The following is a 20416-nucleotide window of genomic DNA, read 5'->3' on the forward strand; positions in this document are numbered from 1 at the left end:
TCTTAGTTGTTCTGCTGGGCATGTTGTTGGAAACTTTTGAGAAATAGCCGTCAAGACTCATTGTAGGGTAACATATTTAGCCAATTCTATCCCTTTTTCAAGCTAGAAAATGAATATAAAGAGAGAAATTAACGAATGCCACGGGAGCTCGCTGAAACACGGTGTTCTCTCTACGGCGCCACTTTGTCCCCCTCCTCCTCAGAACAGCCTCAATTCGTCAGGGCATGGACTCTACAAGGTGTCAAAAGGGTTCCACAGGGATGCTGGCCCATGTTGACTCCAATGCTTCCCACAGATGTGTCAAGTTGGCTTGATGTCCTTTAGGTGGTGTGCTATTCTTGAAACACACGGGAAACTGTTGCGCATGAAAAACCCAGCAGCGTTGCAGTTCTTGACACAATCTGGTGCGCCTGGCACCTACTACCATACCCTATTCTATCATGTTTCAGGAGAAGACCCAGATGCAGACAGTGTCGAAGCAACAACATGTTATTTAAGAAAACAGGGGGCAGGCAAACGACAGGCCATGGGCATGCAGAGGTCAGTAATCCAGACCAGAGTCCAAACGGTACAGAACGGCAGGCAGTCTCAGGGTCAGGGCAGGCAGAATGGTCAAAAACTGGGAAAACTAGAAAACAGGAACTTGAGAAAGACAGGAGCAAGGGGAAAACCACTGGTAGGCTTGACGAAACGAAACAAACTGGCAACAGACAAACAGAGATCACAGGTATAAATATACTGGGGAAGATGGGCAACACCTGGAGGGGGATGGAGACAATCACAAAGACAGGTGAAACAGATCAGTGACACATTCAAAGACACTTAAATATTTTGTCTTGCCCATTCACCCTCTGAATGGCACACATAAACAATCCATGTCTCAATTGTCTCAAGGATTAAAAATCCATATTTAACCTGTCTCCTCCCCTTCATCTGCACTGATTTGAAGTGGATTTAACAAGTGACATCAATAAGGGATCATAGCATTTCCAGTCTTGTAAGAAGGAGCTGGTATTTTTCCACTCTGCCTCTGTTCAACTTAGTCACACGGTCAAGACAAAGACTCTCTGAGAGTGACCACAGTGTCCCAGTCTATCCTGTTCTTCTCATATCTTTCAAGGGCACAGAGGTGTGGAGATATGAGGTGAACAGAGGCTGGCTTGAACAGAGAGGAGTAACGGAACTAACGTTATCACTTCTTTGTGCGCTATGACCCGATTCAAATAGCCACAAGAAGAAAACAAGGTAGCTTATGATGCCCTGATCTGCCGGGGAGGGGTGGAACCAGCCATGACTAAGCATTTTTAGGTCCACTATATAAGACATCAGCATTTCCTGTTTGTTAGGCTCTCAACAAATCACCTACGGGTGGTCGTTGACCAGCTCCATTATTGCAATAATTAATCGATTACAAATAAAGATGATTGTTTGAAGAAATGACGAAGTCGCTCGCACTTGATTAGAATTTCAACAACAGAAGGTACAGATTTGCCTAGATGTAACAATAAAAGAGGCACAGTACTGTATGAGTGTGTTTAAAGGCATTATAGATGTACAGATGTAGGATCTTAATTTGAGTCAGTTTGCTACAGCAGGAAAATAATCCTGCCGTAACAGGAAATGTGAATTGTTATGTGGATTATAATAAATTGACATTTTTGTCAATTTTTCGTAAGGGAAAATCATGTCTGAAATTTCAAAGTGGAAATTACAAACTTCAGAAGCCTTTTCAAACCTCAAATACACTACAAGTTAAATATTTTCTGCATTGCAGAAAAGTTGTCCTGCAACAGGGTGATCAACAAGAAAATGCTTGAGGTTAAGTGTTACCAAAATTATTCTTAAAATATGTGTACCAGAAACGTTTACAGAAAACTTGGCGATCAGATCCTGGCCCTCAACAAATTTCCTTCCACTCCCAAATGAGACTGTGCTGACTGGTATGGGATCCTCAGGGTTGTGAACAAGGAATGCTGTGTCGACCCCCATACCTTCCGACTCGATAACCTAACAAAATATTATGTAGAAATAGATAAGATAACAAGATAAATATTTACTTAAATTAGATGTACAAAAAAAAATAAAAAGACAATACCTAAAAATGCTTATAGGAAAAGAGTTGGCGAAAAGACTGAAATCCTTCTGTAAGAATAATATGCCTGTTCTCTGTATCTTAAATCTGTATCTCAAATCTAACTCCAACTATCAAATGCAAATACATTACTTTTTTGAGGTAAAAGTTTAAAAATGTCATTATTTACTATTGTGACCCTATATATTCCCACCATTGATTTCAGCCGTCTTAAATCATCTTTGACTTTTAAGGCCTCCAGGTTCCCCGTCAACTCCTGACCTCTTGCCTCCTGTTTGCCTCCCTCACTGTAATGGGCTTTTGTGGCAGGTGGTAATGCCTGCCATTTGCCCTGTATACCTGCCATAACTCCTGACATACAACAGAAAACATGACAATGTCAGTGACATTGTTTTATCTATCTATTCTATCAAGGCATTACAACAACAAAATATTTACTTGTTGAAAGAAAGTAGAAATATGTGTCAGATGGAGTCAGTAGACTTTAGAATTTGTTGTTAGACCCATAAAGTTCTGAAGAGAAACCCCTCTTATAATTCATCCAAAAAACAAAAACAAAAATACATCAAAGGCACACCGATTGAGAAATGCATACAGTCCACAATACTTGAATGCCTGCCTTGCTCTTGTAATTGCAAACAGGTAATTAAAGCCAAACCTGCACAAACCTTCTGCTTTAAGGTGGTGCCTCATAAACAGCTTGTAAGCTGACACATAACTTTTGTAGAGCTTAGTTTTTTGGGGGAGGGACAGCTTGACTCTGATCCAGTTTTCTTCTTTCATTCCCTAACCAATTCTAGAGGAAACGATAGGAAGACAACACAATAGTAAAGAATACTGCATCACATTTTCAAATCAGAGTAATTGCACATTAAACTTTATCAAAAGAGTAGAAAAAAATTATTGCTCCACCAACTAATCTTTTTATCTAGCAGATGATTGAAAAAGGAGCCCTTATATACTATGAATTATCTGTATTGTGTCACAGCCAGAGGGGCAGTGAGGGGTGTTTTGAATCTGGGTTTTACGAGGCAATATGAAACAAAAGGCAAAACACAAATAGCTACTGGAAAAAGTTAAAATAACATAAGAATCAACATTATTATGGCAAGTTCCCATTCAGTTGTCAAAATATAGGTTGGGACATGCATGCATTGGCAGGCCAGCTGCAGAAGGACGAGCAAGCTACTATTCCCCATAGTTTCAGTGCACTTTTGACAGCCAACTAGTTAAAAAAGTTTGAGAGCATTTATGTAATGTTCCCGCATTAGATTTTTTGCTTATCTCGCTCTGGCTATTAGTTGTTGTTCTTGTTGTTGTTGATGTGCATAGGCAATTGAGGGAGAGAGAGCCTGCCTTTTCATGGTTGTTCGATCAATAGGACTGTGAAGTTTCCAAATGGAAGAGGACTCCCGTGGTATTTACATATTTGCAGAAATCCATTCAGGTGTATTTTGTGGCTTTTGGCGATGCGTTCTAATGATCTAAAGTCGAGCTGTTGCTACTGCCTGCTAACACACAGTCCAGTTCAAAGTGAATGATGGCAGACCCTTTGGCAAATGTGATCGACTGGCTCTATTTGGTCTTATGTAGCAACATTTGAAATTGTGTTTTTTACATTGGATAAAAGTAGAGACTCAGAGCTAGAAAATTTTATATTATACACTACAGTTGAGGAACAATGGGAAAGTAATTCTGCTTTGAATGTTGATAAACTTTTAACCTCACTTTTGAGAAAATGGCCTTTGAATGTTTTGGTACACCTATTGGAGAGCTCTTCTTTGTCTACACCCATTCAGCATCGTTCACACCCTCTTAAACTTTAGCCCCACACATCTCTGTAAGGGTTGATCCGAGCGTTCTGTCCTAACAACAGCAGTGAAGCACCCAAGCTAACTGGCCAACGTTGGCTAGCTTGCTAGCTACTTCCATACACAAATTAGAGAACAGCTCACTCTGACCATTTTACTCGCCCTAGCAGAGCTGGTTAGGCTGTTTTTATGTTATCCAGAGCGTTGCTGACTGCAACTGTCCTGCTGGCAACAATATCTGCTTTTTTGCCAACATTTACTGACACTGGCCATATTCAACGGGTGTTGAGCGTTTGTAATTTGTCAGTTATTCTGCGCTCTGGCACACTAAGACGAGAGTGCTCTGAAATCGGAGTAGATAGCCAGAGTGAATTGACCAGCTACGTCTATCAACAGTTGTCACAGTGACATCATTAACATTCTATTGAAATTGTTACTTGCATAGAGGAGTCTTTTGTTATGACATGTAGCTAGCTAGCTAAACAAGGAACCATAATCCAAGCTCATGACGTTACTACCCTGCATGTATCCCGGATACTTCTACCCCTGAGTCCAGGTTGACTCTCTGCACATCAGTCCAACAACTTTCTTTCTGTTTTCACATTCGGATAACCTAATATTCAAAGTAATAATTAAAAGTCATGTTCATGCAAAAGGACTAAACAAGAGTTCCCTTCTCATATGTCCACAGTATTCTCCTGTCCTGCCAGCAGCCACTACCAAATCAGTGCTGAAACCTGTGCAACTCCATGTCCCTGCGACAAAGACTTCTACTTCAGTGACACCGGCTGTATTAGCTGGGAACAGTGCAACTGCTATGCTGGTGGACACACCCTTAAGGTAGGGGCAATACAAGCTGGATACTAAAAGTTCCTGTATACTTTACGTATTATTTGAAGTTTTATGTGAAAATTTACAATTATTTGAAATTTTCAGCTGGAACGGAATCTGGTCATGAAATTCTTTAGTATGGATTTTGGAGCGCTGTCTGTGACTCGAACGTGGATGTGTAAAAGTCTCACTGATATGTGTCTGTGATCTTTTTAGATAGGGTAATCCTTGATGTCAGACAACTGTTTTGCGGTGCACATCTGCTAGAAATCTGGAGTTGTTCTGTCACAGTCCATGGTGTGCCAGAGTGAAGAGAGCTGCCAGGTCAAGGATGGTATACAGGAATGCTATCCCATCTGCCACCTTAATGCAGGGGTACATGGTTGAGTAAGTAGCCTTTGACTTCCCCCAATGGTGAGCCACTTCACCATAATGTTCTATGATTATGAACCTAACCTTCAATATATGAGACCGTGAAGGACTGTTATTCAGTCTAAGGAATCCAAATATAGAGCCTTAGCTTACCAGTATGGTGTCAAACAATGGTGTTTGTGGGGTTATGGACTTGAAACTTGTTATTTTAACTTCCATAATGAAGGTTTGAAAGTTAAAGTCCACACTGTCTTTTGAAAACATAGCAGCAGGTGTTAGCATTCATGCTTACATGACAGATTCCAGTGGGAAATGATATGCACTCACAACTCTCCCCTTCTCTTTTACAGTGATATGAGAGAACTGACCATGCTACAACTGAAGAACAGTCTGCTATTGGAGAATCCCACCAAGAATACATATTGCCTAAATCACTGTGACCATTTGTCAATGATTTGTAACAAACAGTAATTACAATATTTGTAGAAGGAATGCCATTTTCTGCCAAACCCTCACCTCAGATTTTCAAAACAATTCCAGTAAGTGATTTGTAATGGTCAAATCATTACAATGGTAATCAAGTCGATTTAAAATATTCACTATGTAATAGAAAGTACTAAGCTGTATTTGCTGGATTAATTATCTCTACATGTAATTTGATATCTAAATGATACTGAATTATAAATTAGTGTTGTGACGAATGTATCCTTCCGAATATACATTCTTGTTAATAAAAAATACAATTAAATCATAAACGTGTATATTACATCAAGGAAATAATGCTGTGGTGACCAGTCAAATACAAGCTTGTTCCTTGTTCATGTAAAATATTTCCCATGCCCAGAAAACACTACAGTCACCAGTGAAAGTCTACACACCACTTGCACAGTCTTCACATTTTGCTGCCTTAAAATTAAATCTAAAAAAGGATGAAATCTCTAAATGAAAATTATAGAACCCCAGAGTTGATACTTGGTGGAGGCAATTTTGGCAGCCATTACATTACTAAAGTCTGCAAAAGGCAGTACTCACTGTAGTGTTTTTACGGACTACTGTAGTATTGTGGACATGACTGTAGTATACTGTAATATTTACAGTTTACTATAATATAGTAATTACTGTAGTGTTTTTGCAGACTACTATTCTGTAGTATTTACTGTAGTCTGTTTGCGGACTGTAGTATTTATTGTAGTGTTTTTGTTTTATTATATTTGTCATAGCAGTGGGAGCTTTGTCCTTGAGGAAACCTACTTACTCAAAGAGCACATTTTCCAAAACCTGTAGATAGCATCCCCGAGTGGCACAGTAGTCTAAGGCACTGCATTGCAGTGCTAGCTGTGCCACTATAGATCCTGGTTCGAATCCAGGCTCTGTCGTACCCGGCCGCGACCAGAAGACCTATGGGGCGGTGCACAATTGGCCCAGCGTCGTCCAGGGTAGGGGAGGGAATGGCCGGCAGGGATGTAGCTCAGTTGGTAGAGCATGGCGTTTGCAATGCCAGGGTTGTGGGTTTGATTCCCACATGGCCAGTATGAAAAATCAAAAAAGAATGTAAGTCGCTCTGGATAAGAGCGTCTGCTAAATGACTTAAATGTAAATGTAATAGCTAGGACTGACTGAATGGATAGTTCAGCATTTCTGCTCTTTTCTATGACCTGTATGGAACACGTGGTCTATACTTGGCATGTAGGTTTCTCACTTATTGGTGGCACAAATTGGGATATGGGGGAGGGGAATGGGCAAGGTATAAGCAAATTAAATACTGTAGTATATACTATAGTAATTACTGTAGTGTTTTTGCAGACTGTAGTGTTTTTGTGGACATTACTGTAGTATTTACTGAAGTGTTTTTGCAGTCTGTAGTATACTGTATTTACTATAGTATTCTACAGTATACTACAAAATTATATAGTAATTACAACACATAATCGAGGTATACTACAGTGTGTAGTACAGTATTCTACAGTATACTACACTTATGTAATTGTACTGCTGAAAAAGAAAACGCTATCGCATGGTTAGGATTTCAGAAGTCTTCAGCATGTTTTCCTCTAATGTTCTACCTGGGCTTTGCTCCTTTCCCATTTCGTTTGTTTCTGACAAACTCCCCAGTCCTTGCTGGTGAAAGTCATACCCATAACATGATGCTGCCACCATAATACTTGAAACTGTACGACAAAATGAAAAGTCTGTGTTAAAAAAGCCACTCCAAAACAATCATTCAAAGCCATTAACTAATACTGCAAGACAACACAGCAAATAAATAACCTTTTGGCATAAATGATAAACTACAGGTTTGGGTCAAATCCAATACAACACAACACAGAGTGAACCCCTCTGCATTTTCAATTATTGTAGTGCCAGTATCATGTTATGGGCATGCTTGTCACCTGCAGGGACTGGGGAGTTTTTCAGGATCAAAAGACATATGAAAGGAGCAAAGCCCAGGTAAAAAGTTAGAGGAAAACCTGGCTCAGTCTTCTGAAAACCTAACAGTGGGATAATTTTATTTTTCAGCAGGAGAATTTCACAAAGTTTAATGGCAACGACACACCAGAATGGCTTTCCAAAAGGTGTTGAGTGTTCCTGAGTGGTCCAGTCTCCGTCCTGATTTAATTTTGCATGAAAATCAGAGACAAGGTTTGACGTAAAAATGTATGCACACATGACGGTAAGTCGCTTTGGATAAAAGCGTCTGCTAAATGGTTTATTATTAGTATTATTATTGAATATTGCTGTCCATCAATGATTCTCAAACAAATGTAATGACAAAAACAATGGATACATTTTGCAATAAGAGTTTGGCAAGGTTGGTAGAATCTTATTCAGAATGATTCACAGTTGTAATGGTTGCATAAGGTGCTTCCACCAAGTATTAACTCTCGGGTGTGAAAACATACACTCTTAGAAAAAAAGGTACTATCGAGAACCTAAAAGGGTTCTTTTGCTATGGAGAACCCTTTGAAGAACCCTTTTTGTTTCCAGGTAGTAGGTTTTTTGGGTTCCATGTAGAACCCTCTGTGGAAAGGGTTCTATCTGGAAACAAAAAGGGTTTTCCTATGGGGACAGCCGAAGAACCCTGTTGGAACCATTTTTTCTAAGAATGTTCACGAATAAAACATCTTCGTTCATTAGGAAAATGCTCAATAATTTTCTTTCACTTTGAAAGTGTGGAGTAGATTGTGGAGATCTGTAGGGGGTAAAACAATCTAATTGAATCCCTTTTTAAATTTAATTTTAAAACAGCAAAATGTGAAGATTGTGCAAGGGTTGTATATACTTCCACTATGCACTGCATGTCTTGCCATGACATCACAAGGAAGCCATATACTTCTGTGTACATAATCAACTATTTTCTATAACTTGTCCCTAATGTAATCCCCAATGCAGAACATAGTAAAAGACCATGGAATTAATGATCATCTGGAGAAGTACAATAGAGACAATACATCAGTTCTTGATGCTTTTCTTGCAGACATTTTATTGTTTGGTTTTTACAGAATCATTCACAAAATGTAATTGTTCGGTAAGAATAGAATGAAAGTCATAACAAACATTTATTAAAGACTGATTCTCTATCATGGGTGATTAATCTGGGTAGTTAAATTGTCTTGTGGATGAAAGAACGTTCCAAGGTGTTCAAAGGCCGCCACTGTAAGGGGTCAAAGAGCATACAACTGAGGTAGCTTTAACCCTAATTAAGTATACATTTTCACAACTTGAATGTTATTGATTGCTTTTCAGATTTGAATCAGTTTCAGATTTATACAGTAACTCACCTGCAGGTGGGGAAGTCTGGTGCGTTCCAGCCGTCCATGTATTCCTGCATAGTCAGGAAACTAGGGACCGGGATAACGTCTCCTGAAGGAACCAGTCTTCCACAAGCTCCACACACCTTGTCAGCCATGTGGGCACTCACTGTCACTATGATCTCCTGAGAGAGGCTGTATGACACCTGAAGGCCTGACATCCTCTCAATCATCACTGTCTTGTCAGAGACCTTCACTGAGACTTCATTACTCAGCAGGCGTGGTAGAGTCACCTTCTTACCATTTATCTGTGAACAACATTGAAAAACAAAGTAACACTGATGGAATAGTATACAATCTTACAATCCTAGATACTGAAGGGAATTGGTGTCATCCATAAACAATACTTAATAATCTATGAATTAATATATACTGTATATGAGGTGACTCACCCAAGTTTCATGCTTGCTGTTGACAGTGATCATCAGATCATTGAAGTAGACGTACACAGCAACAACGCTCTTGAGGCCAGACTTCCCACAGGCCTGCAACGTCACCACCACTCTGAACCACTCTTCCACCAGAGCATTGTCACAAACTTTGATTATCTCATAGGCCCCCATGGCTGTGATTGCACCACTTCTTCCATTGAAAAGGGTGAAGGCGCCATTAGTCTCCAACAAACAATTTTTGAGATAGCCTTGCACTTGGTGGCCTCACATTTCACATCACCAGAGGCAGTGCAGGTGCAGAGCTCCTGGCAATCCTCTGACAACACAGACTCACCAATCTGAGGGAGAGAAATAGGTACAGTACATTGTTATTGTGGCAGTGTTATAAGGATGCAGTTCTTATAATAGAGGGACATACACTTTATCTTTGAATTTACATTGAATAATACCTTATTGGACTATACATTTACAATAAACTATTGTACATTACAGTATACACGTATTTTCTGAAAGACATATCTGACAATAATGTGTATGTGTGGTACATAATGTTCTATTGTAAAGTAAACACAACACATTGTTGGAACAGTGGGGGAAAAAAGTATTTAGTCAACCACAAATTGTGCAAGTTCTCCCACTTAAAAAGATGAGAGAGGCCTGTAATTTTCATCATAGGTACACGTCAACTATGACAGACAAAATGAGGAAAAAAATCCAGAAAATCACATTGTAGGATTTTTATGAATTTATTTGCAAATTATGGTGGAAAATAAGTATTTGGTCAATAACAAAAGTTTCTCAATACTTTGTTATATACCCTTTGTTGGCAATGACACAGGTCAAACGTTTTCTGTAAGTCTTCACAAGGTTTTCACACACTGTTGCTGGTATTTTGGCCCATTCCTCCATGCAGATCTCCTCTAGAGCAGTGATGTTTTGGGGCTGTCGCTGGGCAACACAGACTTTCAACTCCCTCCAAAGATTTTCTATGGGGTTGAGATCTGGAGACTGGCTAGGCCACTCCAGGACCTTGAAATGCTTCTTACGAAGCCACTCCTTCGTTGCCCGGGCGGTGTGTTTGGGATCATTGTCATGCTGAAAGACCCAGCCACGTTTCATCTTCAATGCCCTTACTGATGGAAGGAGGTTTTCACTCAAAATCTCACGATACATGGCCCCATTCATTCTTTCCTTTACACGGATCAGTCGTCCTGGTCCCTTTGCAGAAAAAACAGCCCCAAAGCATGATGTTTCCACCCCCATGCTTCACAGTAGGTATGGTGTTCTTTGGATGCAACTCAGCATTCGTTGTCCTCCAAACACGACGAGTTGAGTTTTTACCAAAAAGTTATATTTTGGTTTCATCTGACCATATGACATTCTCCCAATCCTCTTCTGGATCATCCAAATGCACTCTAGCAAACTTCAGACGGGCCTGGACATGTACTGGCTTAAGCAGGGGACACGTCTGGCACTGCAGGATTTGAGTCCCTGGCGGCGTAGGTGTTACTGATGGTAGGCTTTGTTACTTTGGTCCCAGCTCTCTGCAGGTCATTCACTAGGTCCCCCGTGTGGTTCTGGGATCTTTGCTCACCGTTCTTTTGATCATTTTGACCCCACGGGGTGAGATCTTGCGTGGAGCCCCAGATCGAGGGAGATTATCAGTGGTCTTGTATGTCTTCCATTTCCTAATAATTGCTCCCACAGTTGATTTCTTCAAACCAAGCTGCTTACCTATTGCAGATTCAGTCTTCCCAGCCTGGTGCAGGTCTACAATTTTGTTTCTGGTTTCCTTTGACAGCTCTTTGGTCTTGGCCATAGTGGAGTTTGGAGTGTGACTGTTTGAGGTTGTGGACAGGTGTCTTTTATACTGATAACAAGTTCAAACAGGTGCCATTAATACAGGTAACGAGTGGAGGACAGAGGAGCCTCTTAAAGAAGAAGTTACAGGTCTGTGAGAGCCAGAAATCTTGCTTGTTTGTAGGTGACCAAATACTTATTTTCCACCATAATTTGCATATAAATTCATAAAAATCCTACAATGTGATTTTCTGGATTATCTTTTCTCAATTTGTCTGTCATAGTTGACGTGTACCTATGATGAAAATTACAGGCCTCTCTCATCTTTTTTAAGTGGGAGAACGTGCACAATTGGTGGCTGACTAAATACTTTCTTTCCCCACTGTATATGTTCTAGGTAAACCCCACCTTGTAGGTGCGTCCTTTGTGGTAACAGCTGCACAGGTCCCACTTAACACAGCCTGTCCCGTTGAAGTAGTAGTCTGTATTGCAGGCACAGCCCTCAGCACAAGTGGTGGGGCAGGTGATAATGTCAGAGAGGCCGGGACATGGGGTGGCACAGATCTCAGAGCAGCTCTGGTAGTGGCTGTTGGCAGGACAGTCCAGGGCTACAGAGGAATAGATTAAGTAATTAGACATGCAATATAATGTCCAGCCACAAAACTCAATACTCCAGCCTGCAGGAATCAAAATCACCTTTATTTGCCAAATACATTTACAAGTACCAGGAATTTGACCTGATGAAATGGTGCTGAAAACAAGAGTCAGAATATACAGACAGAATATATAGATGAAAGAAAGCCAAAGCCAAATGTGTCCCAATCCACAGGTTGGTAAATACTTACGACAGAAGGTTGGTGTTCTCCAGTTACTGATGTTAACCCCAAAGTCCTGGCAGTCGATCATGTATGCTGATATGCTGTGACAGAGAACCTTACGGTCTCCCTCAGACAAGCAGACATCATAGACACAATCTCTGAAGTAAGAGGCAGGGTCTATCACATTGTGGCAGGCGGCGAAGGGACCTTTAGGGTTTGTGATGATACTACAGTCGGCCTCAAATATGGCTTTTTATTAGCGTCACACTTGGGGCAAAATTCTCCGCTGCATCCATCCTCACAAACCACATGCGGCACACTTATCTTCCAGGCTGCCCCAAAGGTCAGGAGGTCCTTGGTGATTTTCCCATCAGGCAGTTGAAACTCATCATTCTTGTTGTCGTTGAAATTGCCACACAGACCACAGGTCTTGCCTCGGTAGTTGCCAGGGACGGTGACCATGACGTGGTACACAAGGTCATAGGTGACTCTCAGACCGAAGTCTGTTATGATGACATCGTAGGTGCCCTCTTGGTAGGCCTGCACTGCTCCGTTGTTTAGATTCACAGGGAGGCTCATCATAATTCCATTTACCTGGATGAATGACATATCAAATATGACAAGCCTTACCTAATTATATGCACTAGGTTAGTTATAGTTATATACTTGATGACCTCTTTTATTATCTTAAAGTGATTACGGAATTGTCTCATGTTAATTAATCAAACACAAAAATAGTATGTGTGCATTTGTCACACCAGTCAAATTAAATACTAACCATTATCATTCCTGCTTGATTCTTCCTTAGAACCAGGGTGTTACCATAGACTTCTACAGCCACAAGCTTGGCAACGGCTACCTTTGGATTATTTGACATGGCGTACCACTTCTCGTTCTCCACCACTACAGAGAAGGGGTTGAGGCGGGTGCCCTCTAGATGGCAGCCTTGAGCTGCAGTGTAGGTGCAGGTACCTTGGAAGTCATAGGTGCTGTTGTCAAAGGTCTTGTAATGTGGGTCACCTGAGATGGTGCAGACTCCCTTTCTAACACAGCCCAGGTGACCATTCATGACCTGGCAGCTCTCGTCAGCCTTGCACTTGGTGGCCTCACATTTCACATCACCAGAGGCAGTGCAGGTGCAGAGCTCCTGGCAATCCTCTGACAACACAGACTCACCAATCTGAGGGAGAGAAATAGGTACAGTACATTGTTATTGTGGCAGTGTTATAAGGATGCAGTTCTTATAATAGAGGGACATACACTTTATCTTTGAATTTACATTGAATAATACCTTATTGGACTATACATTTACAATAAACAATTGTACATTACAGTATACACGTATTTTCTGAAAGATATATCTGACAATAATGTGTATTTGTGGTCCATAATGTTCTATTGTAAAGTAAACACAACACATTGTTGGAACAGTGGGGAAAAAAAGTATTTAGTCAACCACCAATTGTGCAAGTTCTCCCACTTAAAAAGATGAGAGAGGCCTGTAATTTTCATCATAGGTACACGTCAACTATGACAGACAAAATGGGGAAAAAAATCCAGAAAATCACATTGTAGGATTTTTATGAATTTATTTGCAAATTATGGTGGAAAATAAGTATTTGGTCAATAACAAAAGTTTCTCAATACTTTGTTATATACCCTTTGTTGGCAATGACACAGGTCAAACGTTTTCTGTAAGTCTTCACAAGGTTTTCACACACTGTTGCTGGTATTTTGGCCCATTCCTCCATGCAGATCTCCTCTAGAGCAGTGATGTTTTGGGGCTGTCGCTGGGCAACACAGACTTTCAACTCCCTCCAAAGATTTTCTATGGGGTTGAGATCTGGAGACTGGCTAGGCCACTCCAGGACCTTGAAATGCTTCTTACGAAGCCACTCCTTCGTTGCCCGGGCGGTGTGTTTGGGATCATTGTCATGCTGAAAGACCCAGCCACGTTTCATCTTCAATGCCCTTACTGATGGAAGGAGGTTTTCACTCAAAATCTCAACGATACATGGCCCCATTCATTCTTTCCTTTACACGGATCAGTCGTCCTGGTCCCTTTGCAGAAAAAACAGCCCCAAAGCATGATGTTTCCACCCCCATGCTTCACAGTAGGTATGGTGTTCTTTGGATGCAACTCAGCATTCTTTGTCCTCCAAACACGACTGAGTTGAGTTTTTACCAAAAAAGTTATATTTTGGTTTCATCTGACCATATGACATTCTCCCAATCCTCTTCTGGATCATCCAAATGCACTCTAGCAAACTTCAGACGGGCCTGGACATGTACTGGCTTAAGCGGGGGACACGTCTGGCACTGCAGGATTTGAGTCCCTGGCGGCGTAGTGTGTTACTGATGGTAGGCTTTGTTACTTTGGTCCCAGCTCTCTGCAGGTCATTCACTAGGTCCCCCCGTGTGGTTCTGGGATTTTTGCTCACCGTTCTTTTGATCATTTTGACCCCACGGGGTGAGATCTTGCGTGGAGCCCCAGATCGAGGGAGATTATCAGTGGTCTTGTATGTCTTCCATTTCCTAATAATTGCTCCCACAGTTGATTTCTTCAAACCAAGCTGCTTACCTATTGCAGATTCAGTCTTCCCAGCCTGGTGCAGGTCTACAATTTTGTTTCTGGTTTCCTTTGACAGCTCTTTGGTCTTGGCCATAGTGGAGTTTGGAGTGTGACTGTTTGAGGTTGTGGACAGGTGTCTTTTATACTGATAACAAGTTCAAACAGGTGCCATTAATACAGGTAACGAGTGGAGGACAGAGGAGCCTCAAAGAAGTTACAGGTCTGTGAGAGCCAGAAATCTTGCTTGTTTGTAGGTGACCAAATACTTATTTTCCACCATAATTTGCATATAAATTCATAAAAAATCCTACAATGTGATTTTCTGGATTATCTTTTCTCAATTTGTCTGTCATAGTTGACGTGTACCTATGATGAAAATTACAGGCCTCTCTCATCTTTTTAAGTGGGAGAACGTGCACAATTGGTGGCTGACTAAATACTTTTTTCCCCCACTGTATATGTTCTAGGTAAACCCCACCTTGTAGGTGCGTCCTTTGTGGTAACAGCTGCACAGGTCCCACTTAACACAGCCTGTCCCGTTGAAGTAGTAGTCTGTATTGCAGGCACAGCCCTCAGCACAAGTGGTGGGGCAGGTGATAATGTCAGAGAGGCCAGAACATGGGGTGGCACAGATCTCAGAGCAGCTCTGGTAGTGGCTGTTGGCAGGACAGTCCAGGGCTACAGAGGAATAGATTAAGTAATTAGACATGCAATATAATGTTCAGCCACAACACTCAATACTCCAGCCTGCAGGAATCAAAATCACCTTTATTTGCCAAATACATTTACAAGTACCAGGAATTTGACCTGATGAAATGGTGCTGAAAACAAGAGTCAGAATATACAGACAGAATATATAGATGAAAGAAAGCCAAAGCCAAATGTGTCCCAATCCACAGGTTGGTAAATACTTACGACAGAAGGTTGGTGTTCTCCAGTTACTGATGTTAACCCCAAAGTCCTGGCAGTCGATCATGTATGCTGATATGCTGTGACAGAGAACCTTACGGTCTCCCTCAGACAAGCAGACATCATAGACACAATCTCTGAAGTAAGAGGCAGGGTCTATCACATTGTGGCAGGCGGCGAAGGACCTTTAGGGTTTGTGATGATACTACAGTCGGCCTCAAATATGGCTTTTTTATTAGCGTCACACTTGGGGCAAAATTCTCCGCTGCATCCATCCTCACAAACCACATGCGGCACACTTATCTTCCAGGCTGCCCCCAAAGGTCAGGAGGTCCTTGGTGATTTTCCCATCAGGCAGTTGAAACTCATCATTCTTGTTGTCGTTGAAATTGCCACACAGACCACAGGTCTTGCCTCGTAGTTGCCAGGGACGGTGACCATGACGTGGTACACAAGGTCATAGGTGACTCTCAGACCGAAGTCTGTTATGATGACATCGTAGGTGCCCTCTTGGTAGGCCTGCACTGCTCCGTTGTTTAGATTCACAGGGAGGCTCATCATAATTCCATTTACCTGGATGAATGACATATCAAATATGACAAGCCTTACCTAATTATATGCACTAGGTTAGTTATAGTTATATACTTGATGACCTCTTTTATTATCTTAAAGTGATTACGGAATTGTCTCATGTTAATTAATCAAACACAAAAATAGTATGTGTGCATTTGTCACACCAGTCAAATTAAATACTAACCATTATCATTCCTGCTTGATTCTTCCTTAGAACCAGGGTGTTACCATAGACTTCTACAGCCACAAGCTTGGCAACGGCTACCTTTGGATTATTTGACATGGCGTACCACTTCTCGTTCTCCACCACTACAGAGAAGGGGTTGAGGCGGGTGCCCTCTAGATGGCAGCCTTGAGCTGCAGTGTAGGTGCAGGTACCTTGGAAGTCATAGGTGCTGTTGTCAAAGGTCTTGTAATGTGGGTCACCTGAGATGGTGCAGACTCCCTTTCTAACACAGCCCAGGTGACCATTCATGACCTGGCAGCTCTCGTCAGCCTTGCACTTGGTGGCCTCACATTTCACATCACCAGAGGCAGTGCAGGTGCAGAGCTCCTGGCAATCCTCTGACAACACAGACTCACCAATCTGAGGGAGAGAAATAGGTACAGTACATTGTTATTGTGGCAGTGTTATAAGGATGCAGTTCTTATAATAGAGGGACATACACTTTATCTTTGAATTTACATTGAATAATACCTTATTGGACTATACATTTACAATAAACAATTGTACATTACAGTATACACGTATTTTCTGAAAGATATATCTGACAATAATGTGTATTTGTGGTACATAATGTTCTATTGTAAAGTAAACACAACACATTGTTGGAACAGTGGGGGAAAAAAGTATTTAGTCAACCACCAATTGTGCAAGTTCTCCCACTTAAAAAGATGAGAGAGGCCTGTAATTTTCATCATAGGTACACGTCAACTATGACAGACAAATGAGGAAAAAAATCCAGAAAATCACATTGTAGGATTTTTTATGAATTTATTTGCAAATTATGGTGGAAAATAAGTATTTGGTCAATAACAAAAGTTTCTCAATACTTTGTTATATACCCTTTGTTGGCAATGACACAGGTCAAACGTTTTCTGTAAGTCTTCACAAGGTTTTCACACACTGTTGCTGGTATTTTGGCCCATTCCTCCATGCAGATCTCCTCTAGAGCAGTGATGTTTTGGGGGCTGTCGCTGGGCAACACAGACTTTCAACTCCCTCCAAAGATTTTCTATGGGGTTGAGATCTGGAGACTGGCTAGGCCACTCCAGGACCTTGAAATGCTTCTTACGAAGCCACTCCTTCGTTGCCCGGGCGGTGTGTTTGGGATCATTGTCATGCTGAAAGACCCAGCCACGTTTCATCTTCAATGCCCTTACTGATGGAAGGAGGTTTTCACTCAAAATCTCACGATACATGGCCCCATTCATTCTTTCCTTTACACGGATCAGTCGTCCTGGTCCCTTTGCAGAAAAACAGCCCCCAAAGCATGATGTTTCCACCCCCATGCTTCACAGTAGGTATGGTGTTCTTTGGATGCAACTCAGCATTCTTTGTCCTCCAAACACGACGAGTTGAGTTTTTACCAAAAGTTCTATTTTGGTTTCATCTGACCATATCACATTCTCCCAATCCTCTTCTGGATCATCCAAATGCACTCTAGCAAACTTCAGACGGGCCTGGACATGTACTGGCTTAAGCAGGGGGACACGTCTGGCACTGCAGGATTTGAGTCCCTGGCGGCGTAGTGTGTTACTGATGGTAGGCTTTGTTACTTTGGTCCCAGCTCTCTGCAGGTCATTCACTAGGTCCCCCGTGTGGTTCTGGGATTTTTGCTCACCGTTCTTTTGATCATTTTGACCCCACGGGGTGAGATCTTGCGTGGAGCCCCAGATCGAGGGAGATTATCAGTGGTCTTGTATGTCTTCCATTTCCTAATAATTGCTCCCACAGTTGATTTCTTCAAACCAAGCTGCTTACCTATTGCAGATTCAGTCTTCCCAGCCTGGTGCAGGTCTACAATTTTGTTTCTGGTTTCCTTTGACAGCTCTTTGGTCTTGGCCATAGTGGAGTTTGGAGTGTGACTGTTTGAGGTTGTGGACAGGTGTCTTTTATACTGATAACAAGTTCAAACAGGTGCCATTAATACAGGTAACGAGTGGAGGACAGAGGAGCCTCAAAGAAGTTACAGGTCTATGAGAGCCAGAAATCTTGCTTGTTTGTAGGTGACCAAATACTTATTTTCCACCATAATTTGCATATAAATTCATAAAAAATCCTACAATGTGATTTTCTGGATTATCTTTTCTCAATTTGTCTGTCATCGTTGACGTGTACCTATGATGAAAATTACAGGCCTCTCTCATCTTTTTAAGTGGGAGAACGTGCACAATTGGTGGCTGACTAAATACTTTTTTCCCCCACTGTATATGTTCTAGGTAAACCCCACCTTGTAGGTGCGTCCTTTGTGGTAACAGCTGCACAGGTCCCACTTAACACAGCCTGTCCCGTTGAAGTAGTAGTCTGTATTGCAGGCACAGCCCTCAGCACAAGTGGTGGGGCAGGTGATAATGTCAGAGAGGCCGGGACATGGGGTGGCACAGATCTCAGAGCAGCTCTGGTAGTGGCTGTTGGCAGGACAGTCCAGGGCTACAGAGGAATAGATTAAGTAATTAGACATGCAATATAATGTTCAGCCACAACACTCAATACTCCAGCCTGCAGGAATCAAAATCACCTTTATTTGCCAAATACATTTACAAGTACCAGGAATTTGACCTGATGAAATGGTGCTGAAAACAAGAGTCAGAATATACAGACAGAATATATAGATGAAAGAAAGCCAAAGCCAAATGTGTCCCAATCCACAGGTTGGTAAATACTTACGACAGAAGGTTGGTGTTCTCCAGTTACTGATGTTAACCCCAAAGTCCTGGCAGTCGATCATGTATGCTGATATGCTGTGACAGAGAACCTTACGGTCTCCCTCAGACAAGCAGACATCATAGACACAATCTCTGAAGTAAGAGGCAGGGTCTATCACATTGTGGCAGGCGGCGAAGGGACCTTTAGGGTTTGTGATGATACTACAGTCGGCCTCAAATATGGCTTTTTTATTAGCGTCACACTTGGGGCAAAATTCTCCGCTGCATCCATCCTCACAAACCACATGCGGCACACTTATCTTCCAGGCTGCCCCAAAGGTCAGGAGGTCCTTGGTGATTTTCCCATCAGGCAGTTGAAACTCATCATTCTTGTTGTCGTTGAAATTGCCACACAGACCACAGGTCTTGCCTCGGTAGTTGCCAGGGACGGTGACCATGACGTGGTACACAAGGTCATAGGTGACTCTCAGACCGAAGTCTGTTATGATGACATCGTAGGTGCCCTCTTGGTAGGCCTGCACTGCTCCGTTGTTTAGATTCACAGGGAGGCTCATCATAATTCCATTTACCTGGATGAATGACATATCAAATATGACAAGCCTTACCTAATTATATGCACTAGGTTAGTTATAGTTATATACTTGATGACCTCTTTTATTATCTTAAAAGTGATTACGGAATTGTCTCATGTTAATTAATCAAACACAAAAATAGTATGTGTGCATTTGTCACACCAGTCAAATTAAATACTAACCATTATCATTCCTGCTTGATTCTTCCTTAGAACCAGGGTGTTACCATAGACTTCTACAGCCACAAGCTTGGCAACGGCTACCTTTGGATTATTTGACATGGCGTACCACTTCTCGTTCTCCACCACTACAGAGAAGGGGGTTGAGGCGGGTGCCCTCTAGATGGCAGCCTTGAGCTGCAGTGTAGGTGCAGGTACCTTGGAAGTCATAGGTGCTGTTGTCAAAGGTCTTGTAATGTGGGTCACCTGAGATGGTGCAGACTCCCTTTCCAACACCCTGGCAATCCCTGACACCGTTCTTCACCTCACACTTCTCATGGGGGCCACAGCTGAACTTCACACACTTCACCTGATAAATAAAATAAGACATAGTTAATTAGGCCATGAAAATATCCTTCACATCAAAACTTTTATTGTTTGGATGTATAGATTAACACTTGATTTGATCAAGGTCAAACATGTTTCTTTGCTCAAATATTTAAATGTTCAACTAAACCATCGTTCCAAAATGTTAATACACATACAGCTACATTGGAAGTATTTACAGAATTTAAACAAAAATACAGAAAATGGACCAAAAGGCAAATATGTGACTTTAGGCATGTCTTACTAAGACCAATGTAAACGTACCTTGCCATTGCATGTGCACTCCTCCTGGCAGAGTCCATTGGGATGGAAGACTTGTCCATTTTTGTAGTATCTATTGTTGTAAAGACAACCACATTGCGAGAGTGGCACACATTCGTCTCCACTGAGAATGAAACCAGCATCACAAACCCATCCTTCCTGACACAGAG

The 20416-nt window shown here is 41.7% G+C and overlaps 1 protein-coding gene across 1 annotated transcript; it reads right to left on the bottom strand.

The window, feature by feature from the left end:
- Positions 1-1051: 1051 nt before the first annotated feature.
- Positions 1052-19989, bottom strand: LOC123492891 (IgGFc-binding protein-like). The gene is given in 17 exon segments (XM_045226564.1): positions 1052-1112; positions 8886-9163; positions 9308-9497; positions 9563-9645; positions 11516-11715; positions 11953-12169; positions 12172-12519; positions 12704-13105; positions 14976-15175; positions 15413-15591; positions 15688-15779; positions 15821-15979; positions 16164-16565; positions 18433-18632; positions 18870-19437; positions 19623-19747; positions 19818-19989. Coding segments are annotated over 17 exon segments (3876 nt in total).
- Between the last annotated feature and the right edge of the window lie 427 nt (positions 19990-20416).

The sequence above is a fragment of the Coregonus clupeaformis genome, chromosome 17, assembly GCF_020615455.1.
Source record: "Coregonus clupeaformis isolate EN_2021a chromosome 17, ASM2061545v1, whole genome shotgun sequence".
In the NCBI taxonomy this organism is placed as follows: domain Eukaryota; kingdom Metazoa; phylum Chordata; class Actinopteri; order Salmoniformes; family Salmonidae; genus Coregonus; species Coregonus clupeaformis.